Source organism: Ochotona curzoniae, unplaced genomic scaffold (assembly GCF_017591425.1).
Source record: "Ochotona curzoniae isolate NIBS_2020 unplaced genomic scaffold, NIBS_Ocur_1.0 scaffold_1852, whole genome shotgun sequence".
Taxonomy (NCBI): domain Eukaryota; kingdom Metazoa; phylum Chordata; class Mammalia; order Lagomorpha; family Ochotonidae; genus Ochotona; species Ochotona curzoniae.
In genome coordinates, this window is record NW_024467087.1 from 24,307,849 (window position 1) to 24,331,045 (window position 23,197).

The 23,197-nt window shown below is 36.8% G+C and overlaps 1 protein-coding gene across 5 annotated transcripts in view; it reads left to right on the forward strand.

Moving 5' to 3' along the window:
* Positions 1 to 23,197, forward strand: part of KLHL13 (kelch like family member 13) — a 100,652-nt gene that overhangs the window by 61,274 nt on the left and 16,181 nt on the right. For 4 of the 5 annotated variants that reach the window (XM_040999486.1, XM_040999483.1, XM_040999485.1 and 1 more), the window contains 3 exons: positions 8,276 to 8,417; positions 21,359 to 21,491; positions 22,046 to 22,242. In XM_040999486.1, the coding sequence (XP_040855420.1) occupies positions 8,276 to 8,417; positions 21,359 to 21,491; positions 22,046 to 22,242 (472 nt within the window). Of the gene's footprint in view, positions 1 to 1,074; positions 1,131 to 8,275; positions 8,418 to 21,358; positions 21,492 to 22,045; positions 22,243 to 23,197 lie in introns of those variants that run through there. The other variant, XM_040999487.1, reaches the window with a different exon arrangement.

Consider the following 23,197-nt stretch of genomic DNA (forward strand, 5'->3'; position numbering starts at 1 on the left):
TAGTAGATTCATAATGAGACCTTAAATTCTCTGAGCATCAGTTCCTTGTCTTTAAAATGGGATTGCTATGAGGATCAAGTAGCATATTGGAACATGCCTGGCACAATGCCAAGTACACAGCAGGTGCTTGGTAAATGATCTTATTCCTGTGTTAAAATGGACAGAAGTTATTTCTTAATACAATTCTATTTTAAATATGATAGACACACATATATCAGAGGCCAACAGAATAGCTTCTTTACTTTGAAAAAAAATTTCATACTAGTCCCCTATTACCTTGATTTTTGTTTGTTTGTTTACTGCAGTATTGTTGCAGTGAAAAAGAAAGCCTTGGGAAGAGAGCAACTTTTTTTTTTCTTAAGAAAATCGATATTAAAGATTTCTAGTAGTGAAAGCATTTCATGCAGACAATAATGTACTAATATTAATGTGATTAAAAGTACCATTCACTGACAAGATGTAGCATTATTTCTTTTAAGCAAACATCTCAAGGAGAGACATTCTCCCTAGTTTATTATACAGCAACTAATATCTGCCTTAAGAAGAGTTGCTATGATATTTGAAATTGTCTGGGTAATGATAATGGAAATGTTTCAGTTGGGAGATAGCTCTTTCAGTATTTGAAGTTGTACACTTCAGTTTTTTTTTTTTTTTCATTTTACCAAATGGCAGGATTATTTTAAAGACATTGCGTGAACTGGAAGCTTCGTTTCTGATTTTTATAAAGCATTTTTCATCTTTATTCATAATGCAAATTGCTGTGTGTGTGTGTGCATCTACAAATGTGTGATATAATTTTGGGAGATATGAGAAAGGAAAGAAATAGAAAAACTGAAAATCTTTAGAAATTATTGCAGTGTGTATAGTTTGAATCTATCTGAAAACCAATGACCTCCACCATCTTTTTTTCATTTATTTCTCAAGGGTGGGGGGAAATACCTTGACAGATTTAGCACTCAAATTCAAATTAGCATGAGAACAGGTGGCGAAATGCAACTTTAGCACAAGAAATTTTTCATTTAGCAAATGCTGTTGCTAGCAGACACTTCTCTGTTTCAGAGCAGAAAAAAACAAATGGAGGGGGAGTGCTTCTTTGAAGAAAACATTTTTCTTGATTTTCTCTTTAAATTGTGAGTGTGAGAAATATATATTTCTTCCCTGCTTTATGGGTGGTAGAAAGCATGACTCAGTTCCTTGACTAACCAGTGGGTTTTGTTTGGTTATTTGTTGCTGCAAACTAACTTGCTAGCACTGACTTTCAATTAAGATAATATTATTAATCTGAAAACTGTGATACTAATTCAAAAATCTCTGTTCTGTTACCATGAAATTGTATATTTAGAATATATTGTTAGAGATAATATCTTTGTTTAAAAGTGGTGGTAGGCAAAAAGAACTATTATGAAACCAATTGGGAACTAAAATAAAAAAAGAATAGAGGTGTTGTTAATGTGCTTTTACCTTTTTAGCTGTTCTCAAATTAATGTCTTTTCTGCTTGGAAATTATAATGTAGGAAAGTATTGACCAATATTTTGTTTGTAATTGTATCAGTGTGCTGTTCCTCATTTGCTATGAGCCAGAGAAGTTAATGTGCCAAAGCATGAGTTGGCACATAAAACGGCTATACCAGGAAAAGTCAATGGTTTCATTTTATATTCATTCTAGTAATTCCAAGAAACATTAAAATATTGCTTTTTTTCTTAACAAGAAATTTGTACCTGGTTTTCTGTATTACGTGAACTAATATTAGCAGTGATAGAACTCACAAAATTTTAATGTGCAATTTATAATTTGTCAACACAGTGTCTCAATCTTAAAATATAGAGATTGGTTTTGGTGGATTTGAGATTTTTTGATACGGAAATAAAGTGGCATTGGAAAAATATTTGTGGTTTTGAACCTAGACAATAAAATTGTTTTTGATATTATAGCATGTCAATAAACAACCTTTACACTAAGATATATATATATGTTTCTTTAAAAAAAATACTGCCAAATTTAACTTAAGAGGTTTAATCAACTTAGTAGTTTTTAAATTCTTTCAAACATTTATTTGGATGAACAGTTCCATATAGATTAAAGGGACTTAGTGTATGTTTGCCCTAGCAATTTTCAAACTGTGTGTTTTCTTTTTTTTTTTTTTTTTGATGGTTTTATATGTGTTAAGGTAGAATCTTGGCTTTAATTGTATATTCTGGAATTGTGATGAAGTTGACCATTTTTTCCTGTAAAAAATTGGACTTTTTTTGAATTATGTGTTCATATCATTTGCACATTTCATTTGGCATGGAAGTTTTGAAGTGTAGCTCCAATTCTGGTATCAGTTAACAGAAGATAGTTTGAGACTTTTTTTCTTTCGCCTTCAAACAGCAGTGTAAAGAAATGCCAGGGTCAGTATGTTCAGTTTGGCAATGTTTACAACATGTTCAGTAAAATGATCAGCTAATGTTGCTGTCTCTAACCTAATGCTCTTTTTCAAAACGTAATTTTCTTTTTCCTTTGAGCAAGCATGGTTGACTGGTTCATACACATTGTGAAAGATGACTTTTGTGCCTTGTGGTTGATTATTGTTTTGAAATAAGATGTGTCTAGTAGTGGTGGGGTGTGCAAGTGTAGTGTGACAGTAGTATGCCTAGAGTATAATGCTGCAACCAAACGAGACTTGATTTTTAGAAAAGAACATCGATGAGCAGTGTCTTTCCCAGGAACTTGTGGTTTACAGTGTTGATGTAATGGGACTCTTTGGACAGATTTTGACATATTCTAACTTAGCACGGGAAAATGAATGCAAATAACAGTTGCTTGAAGTAGAATTAAACTGTTATTCTTATATAATCTTATGTAAAGCTTTGCTGCTTAATTGTCCTATAAACTTCAAGGCAATTATTCACCTATGTACCATTCATACTTGACTTTTAAATAGATCAGTCTGAGGAGAGCAGAGTCTGTTAGGTAGCCTTGGAAGAATTAGGAATTTTTCAACTCCAGCATTCTTGACATTTTTGCCAGAAAAAAAAAAATCTTTGACATAGAGAACTGTCCTGTGTATGCTGGCTGTTTACTTTTGCAGCATCTCAAAAGATGACAGTAATTGCCGCCCTCCCTGCAGATGCAACAGTGAAAATTTTCTCCTGATGATGCCACATGTGTGGGTGCAGAAGGATGGCAAAAAATGCCTCTCATTCCTACTCCCCCTCCCCCATCGAGAAGCAGTGATATTTATATGACCTTCAACTTTTTTTGACTTGAAAAAAATATCGGATTGGGTTTAAAATGCATTTGTTCATGGAATTACTCAAGTGTCTGTTTAAATATAGTTTGATGTGACTGTGTCCTGAGCTCTTCAGACAGATACTGCCCCTTTGCAGTGTTGTAGGAAAATGTTCATGTCCAGTCAATAAACTTAATGTGAAAGAGCTAGATGGGAATCTTGAACGTCCGAAGAAGGTTGACATGGCACGTCCTGTCACTGATGCAGGGATAATAAGGACTCTTTTGAATGTTGAGAAGTCAAAAGATATCGATAAAAAGTCGTGAAGAAGATAATTTTAGTGAAGGCTTTTTCAGCCTTCAAAATAATTAATTAGAGAGCCAGCCATATCATGTTGTGAAGAAAGGGCTATATTTTCACATTCTGTTCTTCAATTCTAAAAGCAAGAGGCAAATGACGAGTAAGCAAGTTGTTATCTGTACTTCATTCCAAAAAGCAATTTTCAGGATATGTCACAGGGGCAATGTGGTTTCAGCACTAACTCCAGTCCCTTTTACATCTGCAGTTTTATAAAAATGATAATTAATGATCTTTTAAGCACTGCGTGATAACAAAGTGTCTTTGGGATGATCCACAAAATGAGATTCTATATTCACTCAGAAGGTATATATTAAGCCTCTCATACTGGATCCTGTGCGTGGAATACTGAAACTAATAAAACAGCTTGCTTGAATATTCTAATAAAAGAATTTTGGATGATAGGAATTTTCTGGTTAAGGCTACCAACCAACATCAGTCTGCTTCTGACCTTTCCAATTGATTTTGCAATTTTAAATAGCTGTCCACAAAAGCTATTTAAAAGTGTGCGTGAGTGTGCATGCTATATATCATGAATTAGTTCTTTTCAAGCTATTTCTGAAACTCCAGTGGGAAGCTATATCCATTTTTTTATACTTGTTAAAATCTTACTTAAATTATCCTCTTGGTGATTAAATATCTATGAGAGTTGAATAAAACATGGTTATATATTACTAATTCATTTTTGGTTATGCCATAGCTCTAATATTATTAAGAAGAATTGATGTCACCCTTAAGGCCAGCATTTTTGTTAATTATTGCAGGATGTAAGACATAGGATTGGTGCCAGAATTAAAGTATGCTACAGCCTCTTTTCTTTTTAAAAGCAGTTAACTGAGCTTATAGATATGGTAGGATAAATAGATGAAACAGTTGTGATATTGGATTGCCTAGTTAGGAAAATTACTCAGGGTTTAGGAAATTGTAGATTAAAAAAGGAGGCGTTCTCACACCTGGAAAGTCCATTATCCTCTTTATCTGTTATGGCCATTTTATCCCACCCAGCACAGAAGTATGGACTCTCTGCTCTTAGGTGGATGTTCACGGGTCGGTTTTATTATTGTACACCTAACTCCTGATGAAAAACAATGCTGCTTCTAAGGCATAGTACATGATCATTCTGTGATGGTGAATTTTCAATATATCCTAACTGATGTCTTTCAACTCTAAAATGTGTTGCTGTATTTTCTATGCAACTAAGTGACCTGTTGACTGCAGGTTCTCCACCCCTCCTTTTTTTCCCTTCTATTTTGTTTTTAAATTTTTGATAAAATTCTGTAGGCTCTGGGATTTCCCTTATCCTCTCCCTAAATTCCCTACTTCCTACTGATTTCCTCCCATATTATGACAATAGTCCTTTATAAGTAGTCGTAAGTGCATCATTGCTATTTTTAGTGTATCTTGACATTGTGGGTACAGACAATGGCAGAGAATCCAGCATTCTGTCGTCAAGATATATTCAAGAGTTTCATTGGGAGTCCATCTTTGATTAGGAAGTAGAGATGCCTACTGCAATTTATCTTCATCTGGATATGATAGTCTCTATTAAACAGTTACTATACATTTCCTTAAATGAAAAGCCATAAGAAAAAAATCATCAACTGGAATAAAGTTAAAAAAATTTACAGCACCACGGAATTAAATAACATGCTTCAGAATGGCCAATGTATCCATGAAGAAATGAAAAACAAATAAAAAACCTTATTGGAGAAAATGATGCTACTGTGCGATCTATGAGACAGTGAAGAATTTAATAATAGAAAAGAAAGTACTTTGAAGAAATGAAAATAAAAACATAAAAACATTTTATGCCATACCTCCAATTACTATAATATATATACAGAAATAACTTGTATCTGTTTTTTATCCATTTATTTGAAACAATGAAAATACCACTAGACCATAGATATTTAGATAAACAACCCCAAATTAAGTGAGAGATACTACTATAAAAATGATTCCAAGTATGAAATATTCAGATGGGGCTGATTAAAATTATTACTAGGAAGATGAAACAGTGTATCACAGTCAATATTTGACTGCTACCAATGAGAGCTTTTGAGTTGAGGTTCAAAGCTTAGTCCATCCAGTTTCATAATTGTTGTGACTGTAGTTGCTTGAACCCCAGCTTAGCTTACCTTCATCTTTAATCAGAAGGAGATGCTGGTAGTATCTATTGTTTTGGGATTTTTAAAAGAATTAAATGAACACATATGTATGAAATTCTTGACAACTATCTGACACAGAGTGCCTGTTCAATAAGTGGTAGTTATCTATCTTTTTAATTTTTAGAATTTGCCTTCATAAAAAAGAGTGAAATGAACACACATATATTTGATCCATTGGTTCATTCTCCAAATGCTTATGATGTCTACGAATGGGTCAATAGGAGGCCAGAAACTGAGGCCCAAGTTCTGGAGTCATCTTGCTTTGCAGGACTCATGTTACCAATAAATTAAATTTCAAGAAGGGCTATGACTTGAACCAGCACTCCGATGTGGGATTCAGGCATCCCGAATTGTGTCTTAACCATTTTACCAAATGCTCACCACATTTTTATCTTTTTAAAATTAGAGTATGTGAATTAATTTTAACTGTGAAAAGCACAATTTAATAGCATTGCTATTTAGTTAAAATACCAAAATAAGTTTCACAGTCCCTAAAGAGCCCTAATGACTATAGATTTTGGCCGAATTTTTAATGAGTTTTAAAAATTTTTAGTTTGAAAAATAGAAATTTACAATGCCATGAAGTTAAATGACATGTTACTAGATATGACAGTCTCCATTACACAACTACTATATATCCCCTTAAATGAAGAGCCACAAAACAAACTCAGCATCCGGGAGAAAAATGAAATTAACAACACCAAGAAGTTAAACAACATGCTATTAAATGTATAACATGTAGCTGAAGAAGTGAAAATGATGTGACTGTATGATCTATGAGTCATTGAATGATTTAATCAGAAGAAAGTGTTTTGAATAGATGAAAACAACAGAAAACAACAAAACCCATGTGATATAGTTTCCGCTGATCTTTGTTGGAGTGTGTCTCCTCCCGACAATAAACAGATGGGTTTTGTTTTTTAATCCAGTCTACTAATCTATGATGTTTGATTGAGCTTAAGCCATTTACATTCAGAGTTTAATATACATAGGTGGTTCTTTGGTCCTGTCATTTTTTAGGAATCGGTTCTTCATTGGTTTAGTCTTCTGTTGTCATTTTCCTGGGATGTTCTTCCCATTTGCCTTGGGTTTTGGTAGGTGTTATTCCTCTTCTCTGTCAAGAGAACATCTTGAAGTATCATTTGTAGGGCAGGTTTGGAAGAGGCAAATTCTTTTAGCTTTTCTTGACTGTGGAAGAATTTTATTTCATTTTCAAAGACAAAAGAAAGCTTTGCTGGATATGTTATCCTAGGCCGACAATTTTTTTCTTTTAGAATCTGGAATATGTCACTCCATTCTCTTTCTTGCCTGTAGAGTTTCCTGTGGGAGGTCTCCTGTGAGCTTAATTGGCATTCCTTTATATGTCAATTGATTTTTTTATCATGACTTTTCATTTAAGGGAATGTACAGTAGTTATGTAATGGAGACTAACATTCAGATGTGAGGATGCAGTGTGGTATGCATTTCTGTTTCCAGACACGGATGGACTTAGAGTGAAACTGTTGACTATATCTTGACAATAGGATTCTGGACTCTCTGCCATTGTCCATGCCCACAATGATGGACATATTATTGAGTATGAATGACTATATGTTAGTAATGATATAAAGGAACTAGGTGGGGGGGAGGGAATTGGGGAGGGGATAAGGGAATATGGAACTCTATCATAAAATGATAGCAATAATAATAAAATGTGGGAAAAAAATTTTTTAGTTTGAAAAGCAAGTGAGAGTGGAGGCAGTGGGAAAAATTTCTGAGGCTGGTATTTTGGCATAGCTGGTAAAGCTGCCACCAGCAACCTTTGTATGCCATATGGCCACTATTCCATGACCTGACAGTTCTAGTTCTGATCCAGATCCTTGCTGATGGGCCTGTGAAAGCATGGGAAGATGGCTCAAGTTGCTTGGGCTCCTACCACTCATGTGGGAGACCTGGATGGCGTTACTGCCTTTGCCCTGACCTAGCCTCAACTATTGCAACCTTTGTGGAGTGAACCATTAGATGGAAGATCTCTCTATGTATTTTTGTAACACTTCCTTTCATTAAAACAGAGAAAGAGAGAGAAGTCTTGCATCGGCTGGTTCACTCCCTGAAATGGCTGCTTCCCAAATGATCAAGACTTGGCCACATCAAAGCTAGGAGTCAGTAACACAAATCACTAGGTCCATCTTTTTCCTTTCCAGATATTAGGAGTTAAAGCAGCTAGGACTTTAATTGTTGCTCTGATATGGGTGCTGGCAACACAGGTGGTGTCTTAACCTACTGCACCACAATTTGCTGTGCCACAACCTGCTATGCCACATGCAGGTTCCTGAATCAACTTGTAAGTTGAAGTTTTAGATACCTGCCAAGATAGAAAATATGCATAATACTCTACAAAAAATATTTATTTTGTGGTATAGTGACATGAATTTAAAATAGTGAAACAAAGTTGAGTATATTCTGCAGATAGATAATTGACAATGATGGTTACTTAAATCTCATTGGGATGAATTATGCATGTTTTAATTTCCCTTTCTTATTTTAAAAAAATTTCAGATCTCTTGTGGAAGAGGAAGATCAGCACATGAAATTGTCCCTTGGGAGCAGCGAAATGGGCCTCTCATCCCATTTGCAGTCTTCCAAGGCAGGAACCACACGCATCTTTACGAGCAATACTCACAGTTCTGTGGTGTTACAGGTAATCTCAGGTGTTCCTTTCATATGATTTACATGGCTTTAAAAAACAGACGTTTTTATTGTATGAGATGTCAAAATCTCTAGGAAACAGTGCCATAAACTTACATTTCTGAATATCCAGATGAATGCGTATGTAGGGAGAATAGAGTCATTTGTTACTACCAGCAGGTGATTGAATCTGCAACCGCTCTCCCCACTCATACCAAAGTCCTTGGGTGCTCAAATCATCTTTAGAAAATGGTGTAGTATTTATATGTAAACTAAGTACTTCTTTCCATCTAGTTTTCAATACTATATAGTTTATGCATTTTAATATAGTAAGTGCATAGCTGTCATGCTCTGTATTATATGGAGAATGATGTCAGGAGAAAAATCTGTACGTGCTTACCACAGATACAAGCATCGTTAACATAGCTACGGTTTCAAATCACGGTTGGTTCAATCGTGGCTGTTAAACAAATGGGTACAGAGAACTAACTGTGCTGTTAGAGCTACTATTCTAGAGACAAGACCTTCCACCAAGAGAAAGAATCACCCTCTCCATTTTATATAGATGGCAAATTATTTTTACAATGGGAAACAACTAGAAAGTTTTAAATTTTGCATCACTAGGGAAACAGTTACATTAATTATATTGCATCAAATCTCTGTCGCACTGTCCTAAAAAGAATTAGACAAGACTGCAAGATACTAAATAAAGAAATTAACAGGGAAATATGATATATCATACAATGGAATATGATTCAGCTATACTCACATGAAACTGAGGTGTAGATCCATGGTGCCATATGAACCTTGGAAATGCTAAATGAAAAGAGGCTGATCTCAAAAGCCTACATGGATAAAATATCAAAAATATGCACAATTACAGACACACAAAGTACACTAGTGCTTGCTTCCGGTTGGGGAATTTGGGTGGAAATGAGGGGAACAGCAAAAGCCAAGAATTTGTTTTTGAAATGAATATATTATTCTAAAGATATTCACATATGTATGTATATACTAATACCATTTATTTGTACACTGTGATTGCTTGAAATGTATGAGTGATGTGCCAATAGAGCTGTTAAAAAGTGTAACATAACATATGTTACATAATTCTTCTCACTTGTAAAAAATTACATAATTTATATACATACAAATGAACGTGAGTGTGTAGCAAAGGATCTGGAAACATCGGCGAGGTTGATGAAGTCATCTTTTGCTGTACATAATGCTACAATTTTTCAAGCATTGGAAATGGTTTTCTGAGTGTCTTCTGTAGTTTTAAAAAGAATAGTTGACAAGCCAATGGTGGCTCCTCTGTTCCTGCAGGTAGGAAAAACGGTAACCTGAAAGTTTGTATTACTTGAAAATCTTTGTTCTTCTCATTTTTTTACATTATTTCCATGTCTGAGGTAGCACCCTTTACTATTCTTGAAAGACCTTGTTTTCTCTGTTTAAAAGTCTAAAAATCGCAAACTGCAATTTTGAGGCCAAGCACTAACAATTCCTTTTGGGATTTAATTTTAGATAATTGTTGTCAAGAGAACAAGCTAGAAAAAAGTGTTCAATATGTGTAAATGTTATTCTTTTTTTTATTATATTTTGGCAATCTTTACATAGTTAATTAGGGTAAAAAGGTACAAGGGCTATAGGAAAGTGGGTAAGACTATTATTTCCATATTGTTTCCTTCATGTATCTGAGGTAAAGGGGATATTGAGGGAGAGGCCCCACCCAGTCTCCCACCCCCCCCCCAGGTCCCGGATGTGGAGCATGCTCTGAGATCCTTGCTCAAGTGGTTTTGATAGTTCACCAGTTCTGAATCGCTGCCAATTTCGCCACCCCAGGCACGATGAGGTCGTTGGAGAATCCACTGATTGACATAGTCCATCATAGATTCTCCATTTGTCCAGTATTTCTCTGCCAACATATAGCTGAGGTGCTTGATTGACCTGTTCTATCTTCCATCTTTTCTTGGTTAGGGTTAAATGTTATTCTTGTTTTAAAATTAGCAGTGACACCAATCGCTGATTCTGAAGGCATTGAAGGTTCTCTCAGGGGAACTGACCCCTGGGGAAGATCTCTTCTGAGCGGTTTCACTCTAGAAGACTCTGCCCTGCCTCACTGAAGTCGCATGGACAGGGATTCCACCCAAGCTGAAGTTCTAGCTGTACTATTTACTAGCTATTTGTGCGACTTTGAGAAGGTCATTTGTTCTCTATGTGCCACCTTTGTCATTTGCAATTTGGCTAGAAAAATATTCTACAATTGGGCCCAGTGTGGTAGCCTAGTGGCTAAATCCTTGCCTTGCACATGCCAGGATCCTATATGGGATTTCATGTCCCAGTTGCTCCACTTCCCTTTCAGCTCCCTGTTTGTGGCCTGGGAAAGCAGTAGAGAATGGCCTAAGGCCTTGGGACCCTGCAGCGACTTGAGGGACCTAGAAGAAGGTCCTGACTCCTGGCTTCAGATTAGCTCAGCCCTGGCCGTTGCGGCCACTTGGAAAATGAACCAGCAAACCCAAAATCTTTCGCTGTCTCTCCTTGTCTCTGTGCATCTGCCTTTCCAATTAAGAGAAAAAACCCTTGTTTGGGGATTGGGAGGAGAGGGACTAGCACAGTGCCATAGTGGGTTAATCCTCCACCTGCAGCGCCAACATCTTATATGGCATCAGTTCTAGTTCTAGCTACTCTACTTCTAATGCAGATTCCTGCTGATGAACTGAGAAAGCAGCAGAGAATGTCCCAAGGTGATCGGTCCTTGCACCTGCATGGGATTCCCTGAAGTTCCTGACTCTGAGCTTCAGACAGACGCCAATGTGGCCATTGTGACCATTTGGGGAGTGAGCCAGTAGATGGAAAATCAATCAATCAATCTCTCAATCTCTCTCTCTCTCTCCTCCCTACTGACTCCATAACTGTTTCAAGTAAAACAGATAAAAATCTAATAAAATCCTTATCAGCACTGTGGCATAGTGAGATAAATTTCTGCCTGGGATGCCAGCATCCTGTATGGGTGCCAGTTCATGCCTCAGTTGATTCGTATCCAATCCAATTCCCTGCTATTGTGCCTGGAAACACAGCAGAGGATGGCCCAAGCCCTTGGTACCCTACACCTATATGGGAGACCTGGAAGGAGCTCCTGGTTTTGAATCAGCTCAGCTCTGGCTATTGTGGCCCTTGGGGAGTGAACCAATGGACAGAAGATTTTTTTCTGCATATCCTTTTTTACTGTAAATATGCCTTTCCAATAAAAATAAATAAACCTTTAAAAAAATTCTAGGATTGCATATTGCAATTTATGAGAAAGTAAGGTACACAATAAAGTCATTTCTTCCAAAGAAGTTAAGCAGAGAAGGTGTCAGAGGAAATGAAAATGAATTAGAGGTGAATGGCTGACCGAACTGTGCAATTTGGTTGACTTGAATGGCTATGGCAGGTTCTCTATCTTAACAAACGGACTACAGCCAACTTGATTGTCAAAATACTAAGAAAGCCATTTGATACCTAGTAGGCTTGGGTTCCTAGAACCTTTCTCAAATTTCAGGTGGATTCATGATGGAATTAGCAATGCAAATTCCTTTGCTGGAATAGGAAAGATTAACAAGGGTCAGCTGAAGTGGTGATTGTTGAAGTCTAGGTGTTTTTTTTTTCTTTGTCACCCCTTGACTTCTGTACCTCCATAGTTAATTCTCTTGGAAACCCTCTGTAAATGTCTCCCTATTATCAGATGGTCAAGTTATAAATCACATGCCTTGATTAATAAAGATATTGAATATATTTTCATTTGTGCTTGTAGCCACTTGCATGTCACTTTTGGAGAAATATGTATTCAGATCCCTTTTCCAGTTTTTGTTTGGATTCGGTTATTATTACTGGGTAGTGAGGCTTCCAGTGTTCTAGGTACAGATCCCTTATGCATGATTTGCTAGTATTTTCCCTGGGCACCTTTACTTTTCTGATCTCTTGTTGCTCTGCCACAGCTGCCCTGCTGCCCTTTAATCCTTTACCCATTCACCCTTACAATGGTTGTGTGTGCATTGCCGTGGCATCTAAAAGCCTGGAGGGTCAAGGCAAATGCCTGGAGAACTTGATTTTCCATTGTCTACTACACCTGTACTGTTCTCTCATACTTTTTTTTCTTCCATGTTCTATTATTGGAATGCTACATGTCTGATAACCCCCTTTTTATTCATCATGACCCATCTTAAATATTTTTTAAAGGTTTATTTATTTTTATTGGACAGAGAGAAATATCTCCATCCCCTTGTTCACTCCCCAAATGGGCACAATGGCGAGAGCTATGCCGATCTAAAACTAGGAGCCAAGAGCTAATTTTGGGTCCCCCAACACGGGTGCAGGGTCCCAAGGCTTTGGGCCGTCCTCTGCTGCTTTCTCAGGCCACAAGCAGGGAGCTGGATGGGAAGTGGAGCAGCCTATCCCCCGGTACTGATGCGGTTTGGCTCTTGGGTGTGGCTCTCACTGCTTCTCTCCCCACTTTCCCCAGATACAGAAAGAAAAAAAAAGATTGGAAAGAGTTGTCTCATCTACTTCCCCCCATTCCTCAACCCTCCCACCCTATTCCATGGTCCTCATAGGCATGCATCCTCCTTAACTATGTAAACACCATCAAAAATAAAATAAAATTATACACATACACACATAAATAGTAGTTGGAGCAGCCAGAACTCAAACTGGCACCCTTTTGGGATGCTGGCACTTACATGTGGAGGATTAGCCGTTAAGCCATTGCGTCTGGCCCTCTGTTCATATGTTTTATTCCATATGTTTCAATCCTAAAAGACCTATGTTACCCTGAGTTCACATAGCCATTTAATAACAAATACTGGGTCTTAAGCTCAGACTTTCTGCCTATAAGTTTGTATTTTCATTTCCTGTGTTGCTTTTAATGGTACTGCTTATTAAAATATGGCTATATTAATTATTAGGTAGCTACAAATGTAAAAATTTGTATTCACAAAGGGTTATAGCTTTTGGCATTATGCACTAATGATTTTACTATATGTTAGAATATATATTTTAGAATATTTAATTGCCTGATTATCCCTTCTTCCTGTCTCCTGCTAAAAAGAAAAAAGTTAATTGCCATTTGTTAACATGCCTTTGGGGACAAGAAGTTATAACTAAATTGCCATTCTTCAGCTGGGAGCAATGTATGTTATGTGGAAACTTCTTCTGGTAAGTAGAAGTGGATAGTTTTGTGATTATATGCCAGGCTTACTTGAATCCATAAAGGAAGAAAATTCTTCCAGCTTTGGCTGTCAAGGCTGCTAACTGCCATTTTTTCATTTTAAGATCAGTGTCTATCAGATATTCTTGCTAGTTTTTTCTTCATGTTAGAAGCTAAGAACTAAAATTTATTAGAAAAAGTCAAATCCATTTAAGATATTTTTCTATAGATTTACATTATTATTTTGCTAATATAATGTTAAATAAGTAGATTATTCACGAATCTCTACAGATGAATGTGTTGCTTTCTGCTAGGTTGACTTCAGTGTTTATCCTCTGGTAAACTCGTGGTTTGTTGATGTTATCATGTTGTATAACTGTGCCCTATTTTGAAAGTTTATGATCATGAGATAAACAGCTTATTGTTTACACAGGAAACAGGTATAATGGTTAGCGCACATTACATTTGTATAAAATATGAGCTCAGTCTATGTTATTGAGTTTGTTTGTTTTTAAATAAATGCCAGTGATGATTCTTCATTTCAGTTCCTGAATGGCAACTGAGTCTACAAAATGAATCTCCAGTTTCTTCTAGCCTAACTCTGGGGTTATGGCAGTTGGGGCACAATGTGTTAATCTTGAGTTTTTATAAATTGAAAGGGTGTATAGTGGTTTCCCTTTTTAGGTCAATGTAGTGATATCATTATTTTCTCAATTGAGTATTTTTAGTTATTTAACATGTGTTGAAGTGAGAGTGGGACAAGCCTGTACCAATCTGAGAGTTTTGTATTCTGTGATGCCTAATTTCAGTTTCTGCCTTTTGGTAGCATTTAGCAATACAGATTACTAGTTACTGATCTTGCAGTTTTGATGAACTGACATGCTGGTTCTGTGATTTTTTGTTTTTCTGTAGATTTTGGTGATTTTCTTCACAGGCTTTCATTTTGTCTATAAGTTAAGTTTACTTCATCCTTTCCAGGCCTTTATTGCTTTTCTTGTGTTATTGCTCTGTGGAGAATTTCTAAAAAATGTCAAATTGATGGGAATATATATTCTTGTTTTGTTCTTGATGATAGGGGTAGGAATAGGACTCTGTTCTGAGCTAATGAAGGTTTGAGGAAATTCCTTTGAAATGTGCTGAGAGATTTTTAAAACCAAGAATAGATGTTGGAGGTTTTCAGATGATTTTAAGTAGTTACTGAGATGATATGGTACAGTACACACTTCCTCAGTCCTGAGGCAAATTCCTTTTGTCTCCTTCAACTAAAGCCCCAGCAAGACAATGCTTCTCCACTCCGCTGGCTTGAGGGGGAACTCAAGCTTTGCAAAATGTTCGTTTTGCTCCATCTGGGTGACTCTTGCCCCGACACATATACTCACTCAGCTGAATACTGGAGGGAGAACCTTGTCAGACCTCTGGAGTATTCTTTCCAAGCAGCTCTCTTCTCTTGCATTCTGTTCTATAGTCCTGTCTGCCTTGATTTCCCTGTACACTTTGCTCCAGGAGAATGTTGAGTTTTACCTGAGTTTTTACTCCCTGTTTGGAATCTCTAAGGCAGAAAATCATAACAACTTGCGAGGCCTTAATTTGTTTCTCATCTTTTACAGCTTCCTCCCCATCAGTGTTTAATTTTTCATACAAATGATTTTTTCTAGTTTAAACTATTTCAGGAAGTAATGTAAAACCAGATTGTTTATTCATGTTCACTGGAAACCTGATAGAGGATAGAATGGATAAATTGTGAAATCCAGACTTTCAGGGGCCTCATTCTTTGAGAGGAGATTTGTTTGGTGATAGCTTTATGAAGGAGATCCTATTTGAAATTGTTTCTGAAAATGGGAGGACATTGCAATGAAAAATAGTCTCATAAAAGAAAGTGCTAGTGAAGGAGTGAGCCTGGTTTTTACCAGCGAGACAGTTTATAGAGGACAACCCTGCACTGGGAAATCTTAGAAAGGAAGGTTGACTTGTTGGGTTGGGGTCAGATTGGAGAAGGATTTGAAAACCAGGAGTCATGATATAATACAGCAATAGGGAGCCGTTTATCTGTTGTTAAACTCTAACCAGCATTCTACAATGAGCTTTCTATTAATATAAACTGTTATATACACCTGGATTTCTTTCAAGTGCTGCATCTGTGCCTTTTCTCTTCTCTGAACAAGATGGAAAGCAATGTCTTGAAAACATGTAATCATGTTGATCAAACACATTGACTTGAAGATTGAAGGAAACTCATTCCTTGATCTTTGCCTTTTCACTCTCTTTCTTTTGGTAAAGATTTATTTATTTTCATTGGAAAGGCCGATGTGCAGAGAGAAGGGACAGAGAGGAATATCTTCCTTCCGATGGTTCCTTCCCCAAGTGGAACCTCCTCCAGATCTCCTATGTGGGTGCAGGGTCCCAAGCTTTGGGCCGTCCTCGACTGCTTTCCCAGGCCACAAGCAGGGAGCTGGATGGGAAGTGGAGCTGCCGGGATTAGAACTGGCACCCATGTGGGATCCCGGCGTGTTCAAGGCGAGGACTTTAACCGCTAGGCTATCACGCTGGGCCCCCCTTTTCACTCTCTTAATCTTTGTTCACAAAACATTTCCCACTAATTTTATTATGCTACCGAATATGTTTATCTCCTTCCTTTTCTAAATTATGGTCATCAAAACTAGATATATTACGGTAATAGATTATTTCCAATGAAGAATTTAATGAGAAGATTTGCTTATCTGATTTGTTTCTAATAACTGGTAGTATCAGTGTAACTTTTTCTCAGAATAGCAATCTATTTTATTGAAAATTATTGACATCCAACTTTAATTGGTTTTAAACTTGTGAGATGGAGGGACCGTGGGGGAGAGGGAGAGGGTGAACACAAGAGGGAGCAAACAGGAGAAAGAGCAAGCTCACATCCACTGGTTTACTCTGAAGCTGGAGTCAGGGACTCAGTCCAGGACCAACTACCGTACGAGTGACAAAGCCCAAGCACTTGAGCCATCACCTGCCCTCCATCCCCAGTGTGCATAGCAGGAACCTGGAATCCCAAGTGGAACAGGAACTTGAACTGAGGCATTGTGCTTGGTAATACAAGCTTCATAACTGTCAGCCCCAAGGAAGTTTTCCTATAAGCTATGAATAACCTATCTGCTTTCTCTGTTTTTTTTTTTTGTATTTTCAACTCATTGTCTTACTTGAATATGATTATTAGATTTATCAAACTCTTATATTTAGACATTCTTAATACTAGATATATACCCTTGATCTCATAGGATTTGGAGTTTTGATGCTTTGAGTAAGTTTTATACAGAGAAGGGGGAACACTTTTAAATGCTTCTTTTTCCCTTGCAAAAACAGAGGAAGGACAAAATGTGGACATTTATAGGGAGAAGGAAAAGCAAATCTCAAATTGCAGACAGATGAGTCCTGCTTATGTCAAAACTAAAGCCCAGAAAAATAGAGAAATGAGATTAGTGTAGAGTTAAAAAAAATCAGTTTAAGTTTATATAAGCCTTTAAAAAATTATTCATTTGTAAAGCAGAATTACAAGAAAAAAGAGGTGGAGAGAGAAATCTTCCATCCACTGGCTCACTTCCCAGATGACTGCAATAGTTAGGACTAGGTTAGACCGAAGCCAAATGCCAGAAGCTTTATCCAGGTCTTCCAAATGGTGCAGGGGCCGAAACACTTGGGGAGTCTTATGCTGTTTTGCCAGGCATTAGGAGGAAGCTGGGCTAGAATTGGAGTAGCCAGGACATGAACTGGCATGCATATGGTATGCCAGCATCATAGGTAGCTGCTTTGCCTACTATGCCACAGCACACTTGCCAATACAAACCATTTTAAAGACAAGATTTAAAAATGGGAAGGTGAACAATTTGCAGTAAGCAAAGCTGTCTAGGTGTATAGTGGGTTAGCATATGGAGATGCACAAGTTTATAAAAAGCTGACAAAAGTGGTGACCACAAATTTGGAAGAAAATGATTTACAAATAGGACACATTTTGAGTGCAGGATATCTTTGGAGTCTTCCTAGAGTTAAATTGGGGGAAAGATTACTGGAAGTAAAAAAGAAGATATATAGGAAAGCACATGGGAGCTGCAGAAGATAACATATGGCGTTTAATTTGTGCAGAGATATAGAGGAAGGGCATTTTCTTAAACACAGTAGAGTGTAGTGTAGAAGGAACTTTTTAGAGAGAGAGCCATGATATCCAGGAAAAGAGAAAGATCTTAAGATTCTGAATTGACAGGTCTCATTTGTATAAAGATAGTAATCTAGAATACAGTTAATAAATATGGGATTGAATAATAGCGGGATCATTCATATATGTCTATGAAAATAAATGTCCTGAAATGTAAAGGAAACTACTTTGCATTCAGAAAATGCATGCAAAATCTCAAAAGCAGATATTTACCAAAGATGAATAAATTATGTTTAAACTGAAAGATGCAGAACATGTGATAAAATTCATCTAGGTACATCAGCTTCTTTACTTTTGTCATCTTTCAGTTAAAAAGAGAAAGTGAAATGCATAAATATTCAAACATGTGAAGAAGATGTGTGAAGACCTTTGGTGCTGTATCTGAGTTGCCTCAATCTTGAAGATTTTGCACATACTTCATAATTTTAATGAAATGAACAAGGAATGAGAAAGACAGTACTAGAAATATAAGTAATGCTTTTCATTAAAGGGCAAAAATAAGGAATGCAAGGTAGTAGGAATGGAGCTTAGTGACATTATTCTTTTCCAAATTAAAATATTTGCGGGAGTATTTTATAGGCAGTGGAGCTTAGTAAATGAGCCAAGGATTTTTTTCCCTTAAGGAAGTAACTAATTGTATCCAATGATTGCCCTTGACTGAATAAGCTATGCTTGCTTTTCACAAATATTATCTATGTAAGCTTTAGGGAAATTCAAAAATGTTTTGGTAAATCAAAATAAAGGATGTATATAGTACCTAGTCTCATCTCATTAGTGTCTTGACTTTCTTTTTTTTTTGCCAGTTATGGTATTTTTCCCAAGACAAATTAAATCTTTTGACTTGTCTGAAAACTATAAACATGCACTCTTTAGACCAATACTCACTTATTATTTTATTATAATAAAAACTCCCACAGATATGCTTACACAAGAGCTGAGAGATCAGCTAAATGTTCAACGAGAGCTAAATTGATAAATATGTTGCATTATGCTACCCTATGCTTCATTCAGAGTGAAGAGAAATTATGTGCAATGATGCAAATGGTCATGTTACCTGCTAAGGTGGGTTTTTGAAAATACATAACCGTGTGTATTATATCTTACTTTTAAAACTCCATTAGGTTATATATAGAACGATATCTTGGCTCAACTGGCTAATCCTCCACCTGCAAACACCGGCATCCCATATGGGCATCAGTTTGTGTACTGGCTGCTCCACTTTCTATCTAGCTACCTGCTTATAGCATGGGAGAGCACTGGAGGATGGCCCAAAGCCTGGGGACTATGCCACTTGTAAAAGACCTAGAACAGGCTCCTAGCTCCTGGCTTTGGATTGGCTCAACTACAGCCATTGCAGCCACTTGGGTCGTGAACCAGTGATGGAAGATCTTTCTGTCTCTGTCTCTTCTTTTTTTGTAAATCTGCCTTTCCAGTAAAAATAATCGTTAGAATGATACCTTGAAACATTATATACTAAAATGTTTATAGTAGTTACTTTTAGTAACTTACTAGAAGTAGTTTCAGTTACTAAAAGTAACTACCATTTCTAGAAAATAGGTGGCCTTTTAGTTTTCAATTTGTTTTTCCAGATTTCAACTTTCTTTAAAAACATGCATTTAATTGTTTAAAACCTTAAATCTGAGGGAATGAACTGAGCCAAGGCTTTGGGAGCCAACCTTTCCTTCACTTAGGGCATAATCCATTTCCTTATTGGGAGAACTTTCATGATTTCCTGGTTTATGGTTAATTGGTTACAAAATTTAAGACATGTGCAAGTAGACTACATGAATCTACAAGTACCAAGTGTGATTTCTGGATGAAAGTCTGACTACTTCTTTTGTTCATGTGCTGATTGAAGATAAAATGCTAGTCCCTCAACTGTGTTCCAGTTGATGATTTCTTCCTTTGCTTAGTTATTTTATCCTCCACCTCCATGTCATCATGTCATGTTCGTGTTCGTCCAAATTTGAAGGTGAATGCCATAAGCTCACCTCATTTGAGACCTTATTTGAATTTAAAAGGAACACTTCAGCATGACGATATTCCCGAAAAACTGACATCTTTTTACAATATGAGTTATTATTTTACTCTTCCTAAATTGTACCCAGGAAATATGTGAAATCTACTCTCCTTATGTTAGTAAAAAGAAAACACTAAAAACTAAATTATAAATACTTATTTGAGAGACAAAGAGAAATATGAAGAGGACTCCCCATGCACTGGTTCACTTTCCTAAATGCTTGCAAAGGATGGCAGGCGGGGTGAGGGGGGCAGGGAGGTAGGGGGCAGGGCCACCCCTGGGAACCAGGAATTCCATCTAGGAACTAACTACCTGAGGCTGCGTGACTGCCCCTCAAAGTTGAATTAGAGAAGCTGAAGCCAGCAGTCCAACCCAGGTGCCTTGATGTAGGACATGGGTGTTTTAACCCAGGTCTTAGCTGCTGAATCAAATGCCTGCTCTGTTTTTATTATTCTGAATAACAGAAAGAGCTGATACAGTCACAGTAAAAACTGAAAATAAGGGGATGGGATGCATAACATTTGTGGGAAAAAAAGGCATTTTGGAAAGATGTTACATCTTTGAATAGGACATAGGACAATCGTCAGAGGAAGAGAACTGGTATAGAACTGTATGTTAAAGTATATGTGTGATGTATAAATATTTGGAGATAAAATATTTATCTTTATCCTTAGAGAATAAAGTGGCTTAGTTAACTCTTTGAGGGTAAGTCCTGTAGGTTGAATTATTTTTAAAAAGATTTATTTATTTGAAAACAGAGTGAGTGTTACATGAAAGAGGAGGGAAATCTTTCAGCTTCTGGTTCATTCACCAAGTGGCCACTGTGGCCAAGTCTAGACCAGGCTGGTGCCAGAAATTTCATCTAGGTTTCCCATATGAATGGGAGGGGCCCAAGAACTTGAATCATCTTTCACTGCTTTCCCAGTCGTGGTGGCAAGGAGCTGGATTGGAAATGGAGGAGTCAACTCAAATCAGGCCTTCAATATGGGATGGCATCTCAAACAGTGGCTTTACTCCCTAACACAATGCCAGCCCTCCTCTATTTGTTTTCAACTAGTTTTGAAAGATTATTTAATGGAATGGCAGAGTAACAGAGAAGGTGAGACAGAGAGGGAGATCTTCCATCCACTAGTTCTTTTACGAAATGATTGCTGTGGGTCTGGCTGTGCCAGGCTGAAGCCAGGAGCCTTGGAACTCCATATGTGTCTCCAACATGGGTGGCAGGCACCTGAGCACTTCTGCCATCTTTTGCTGCATTCCTAGACACATCAGCAGGGAGCTGAATTGGATGTGGAACCGCTGGAATCCAGTAGGTGCTCTGATATGGGTTCAGTGTGTCACAGACGTCAGTTTCATTTGTGCGACACATCTAGGCTCTGTTCTTCATTTATACGTCTTGATCTTTTTTTTTTTTTGTACAGTGAAATAAAATGTGCATTACCACTTGTCAAAAGAGGTGCTTCATTCTTCTTAATTATTGTCACAAATATATCGCGTCACATCAGTATGTGTACACTCATTTTACCTTGCTTAGTAGCTCAGCTCATTGTCTTGTTACAGGGCTTTGACCAGCTTCGGCTTGAAGGATTGCTTTGTGATGTGACCCTGATGCCTGGTGACACAGATGATGCCTTCCCTGTGCATAGAGTTATGATGGCATCTGCTAGTGATTACTTCAAGGCTATGTTCACAGGTAATTTGACTTTTAAACTCTGCATCCTCATTTTAAAAAAAAAATCTGTGTTTATGTTTTAGTTCAGACTTGACATGTAGTCCTTTTTGTCCGTGTCTTTAGAAAAAGAGAAAGTATCCAAAAGAATATATATATATATATAATATATATAATGTATATATATATATAATAGTGAGTTAGCACAGTTTTAACATGAGAAATTGGCACCCTTATTTATCTATTGTGTGTTTTTATTTCACATTTTCGAAAAAAATATATGACTGGACAACCAAAGGACCTGTGTCCCAGTAACAACAATCTTTAGTCCCTCAAAAGATACCCGAGGGACAGGAACGTGTTTTAGAAGCACTGGCATCATATATGACCTCCATTCAGATAAAGATAATCCTTCCCAAGTACTTTCTTTGAACTGCAAAGTAGGCAAAAGCTAACCCAGATAGAAATGCTTACACAGAATAAGACTTCTCCTTGATTTTATTGCATCTAATTAGCAACAGAAGTGAATTTGACCTTAATTATCCACCTTCAGTTAATTGAATATCTTTTTATTTAAGGTGGAATGAAAGAACAAGATTTAATGTGCATTAAGCTTCATGGTGTGAGCAAAGTCGGCCTAAGGAAAATTATTGATTTCATTTATACTGCAAAACTTTCTCTTAATATGGACAACCTCCAAGACACACTGGAAGCTGCCAGCTTTCTACAGATTCTGCCGGTTTTGGACTTCTGTAAAGTATTTCTCATTTCTGGGGTAAGGGATTTTCAAGTCCTATTTTTTTCCTGAAGTAGATTCTGATGGAGCCTGTGTGTTCAGGGACTCATAGAATCTGCCGTGGAGACATGTCACACTGTTGCTGTTAGTGCTGTCATGTGGTCTGACAGCTCAAGCTGAAATTAAAGCAAGTCTTTAAAAAAATGATATCCCTTAATGAAAGCATTTGTGCACTTAGCTGTTAGCAGGTAGTAATGGTGTTGGGTCAAGATATACAAATATGCCTTCACCTGTTTGATAATGTTCTATAGTGTGATGTAACTTTGTTGACCTTAGTGATTTTATATAAACAGACTTCCCAGAATTATACGGAAAAGTAATCTGAGTTTCTGGAAGTCTCTGAAATATACTTGGTCACAATGTTTTTCATCTTTTGATATGGGAATTAGATCTTAAGAAGAACTAATATTTGTTCCGAAAATTCATTTTTACTTTTCAGAAACTAGATGCCTGTCTTACACAAAAAATATTGCTAACATTTCAAGAATTCATAGATCTTGCTTTCATGAATAAAAAATTATGACAGTAGTTATATTGATGCATTTTCCAGTTCATTATGTTGATGAATTACATGTTGTTCTGTAATTGATTTTAACTTGTATGAACTTTAATAATAGTAAATAATGGCTGTTATTGTTAAAAACTGCCTTTTTTGAACATTGGATCTATTATAGAACAGCAAGTTTGAAGAGAATGTATCTTTATTTTAACAAGGTACTATTCAGCTTGGGAAGTCAGCCAATAGTAATATAACTAGGCCATTGGACGTGTGTATTTGTATGTTTGTTTCCATTGTTGCATACTCAAACTACTGTCTGACAAAAACTTGCAAAATTTTAAACAAATTGTTCTTTTAAAGAGTTTTATTGCCACACTGTTATCCTTGACTTGTATTCTTTGATGTACAATTATCCCAAGAGAAGGATTTTTAAAA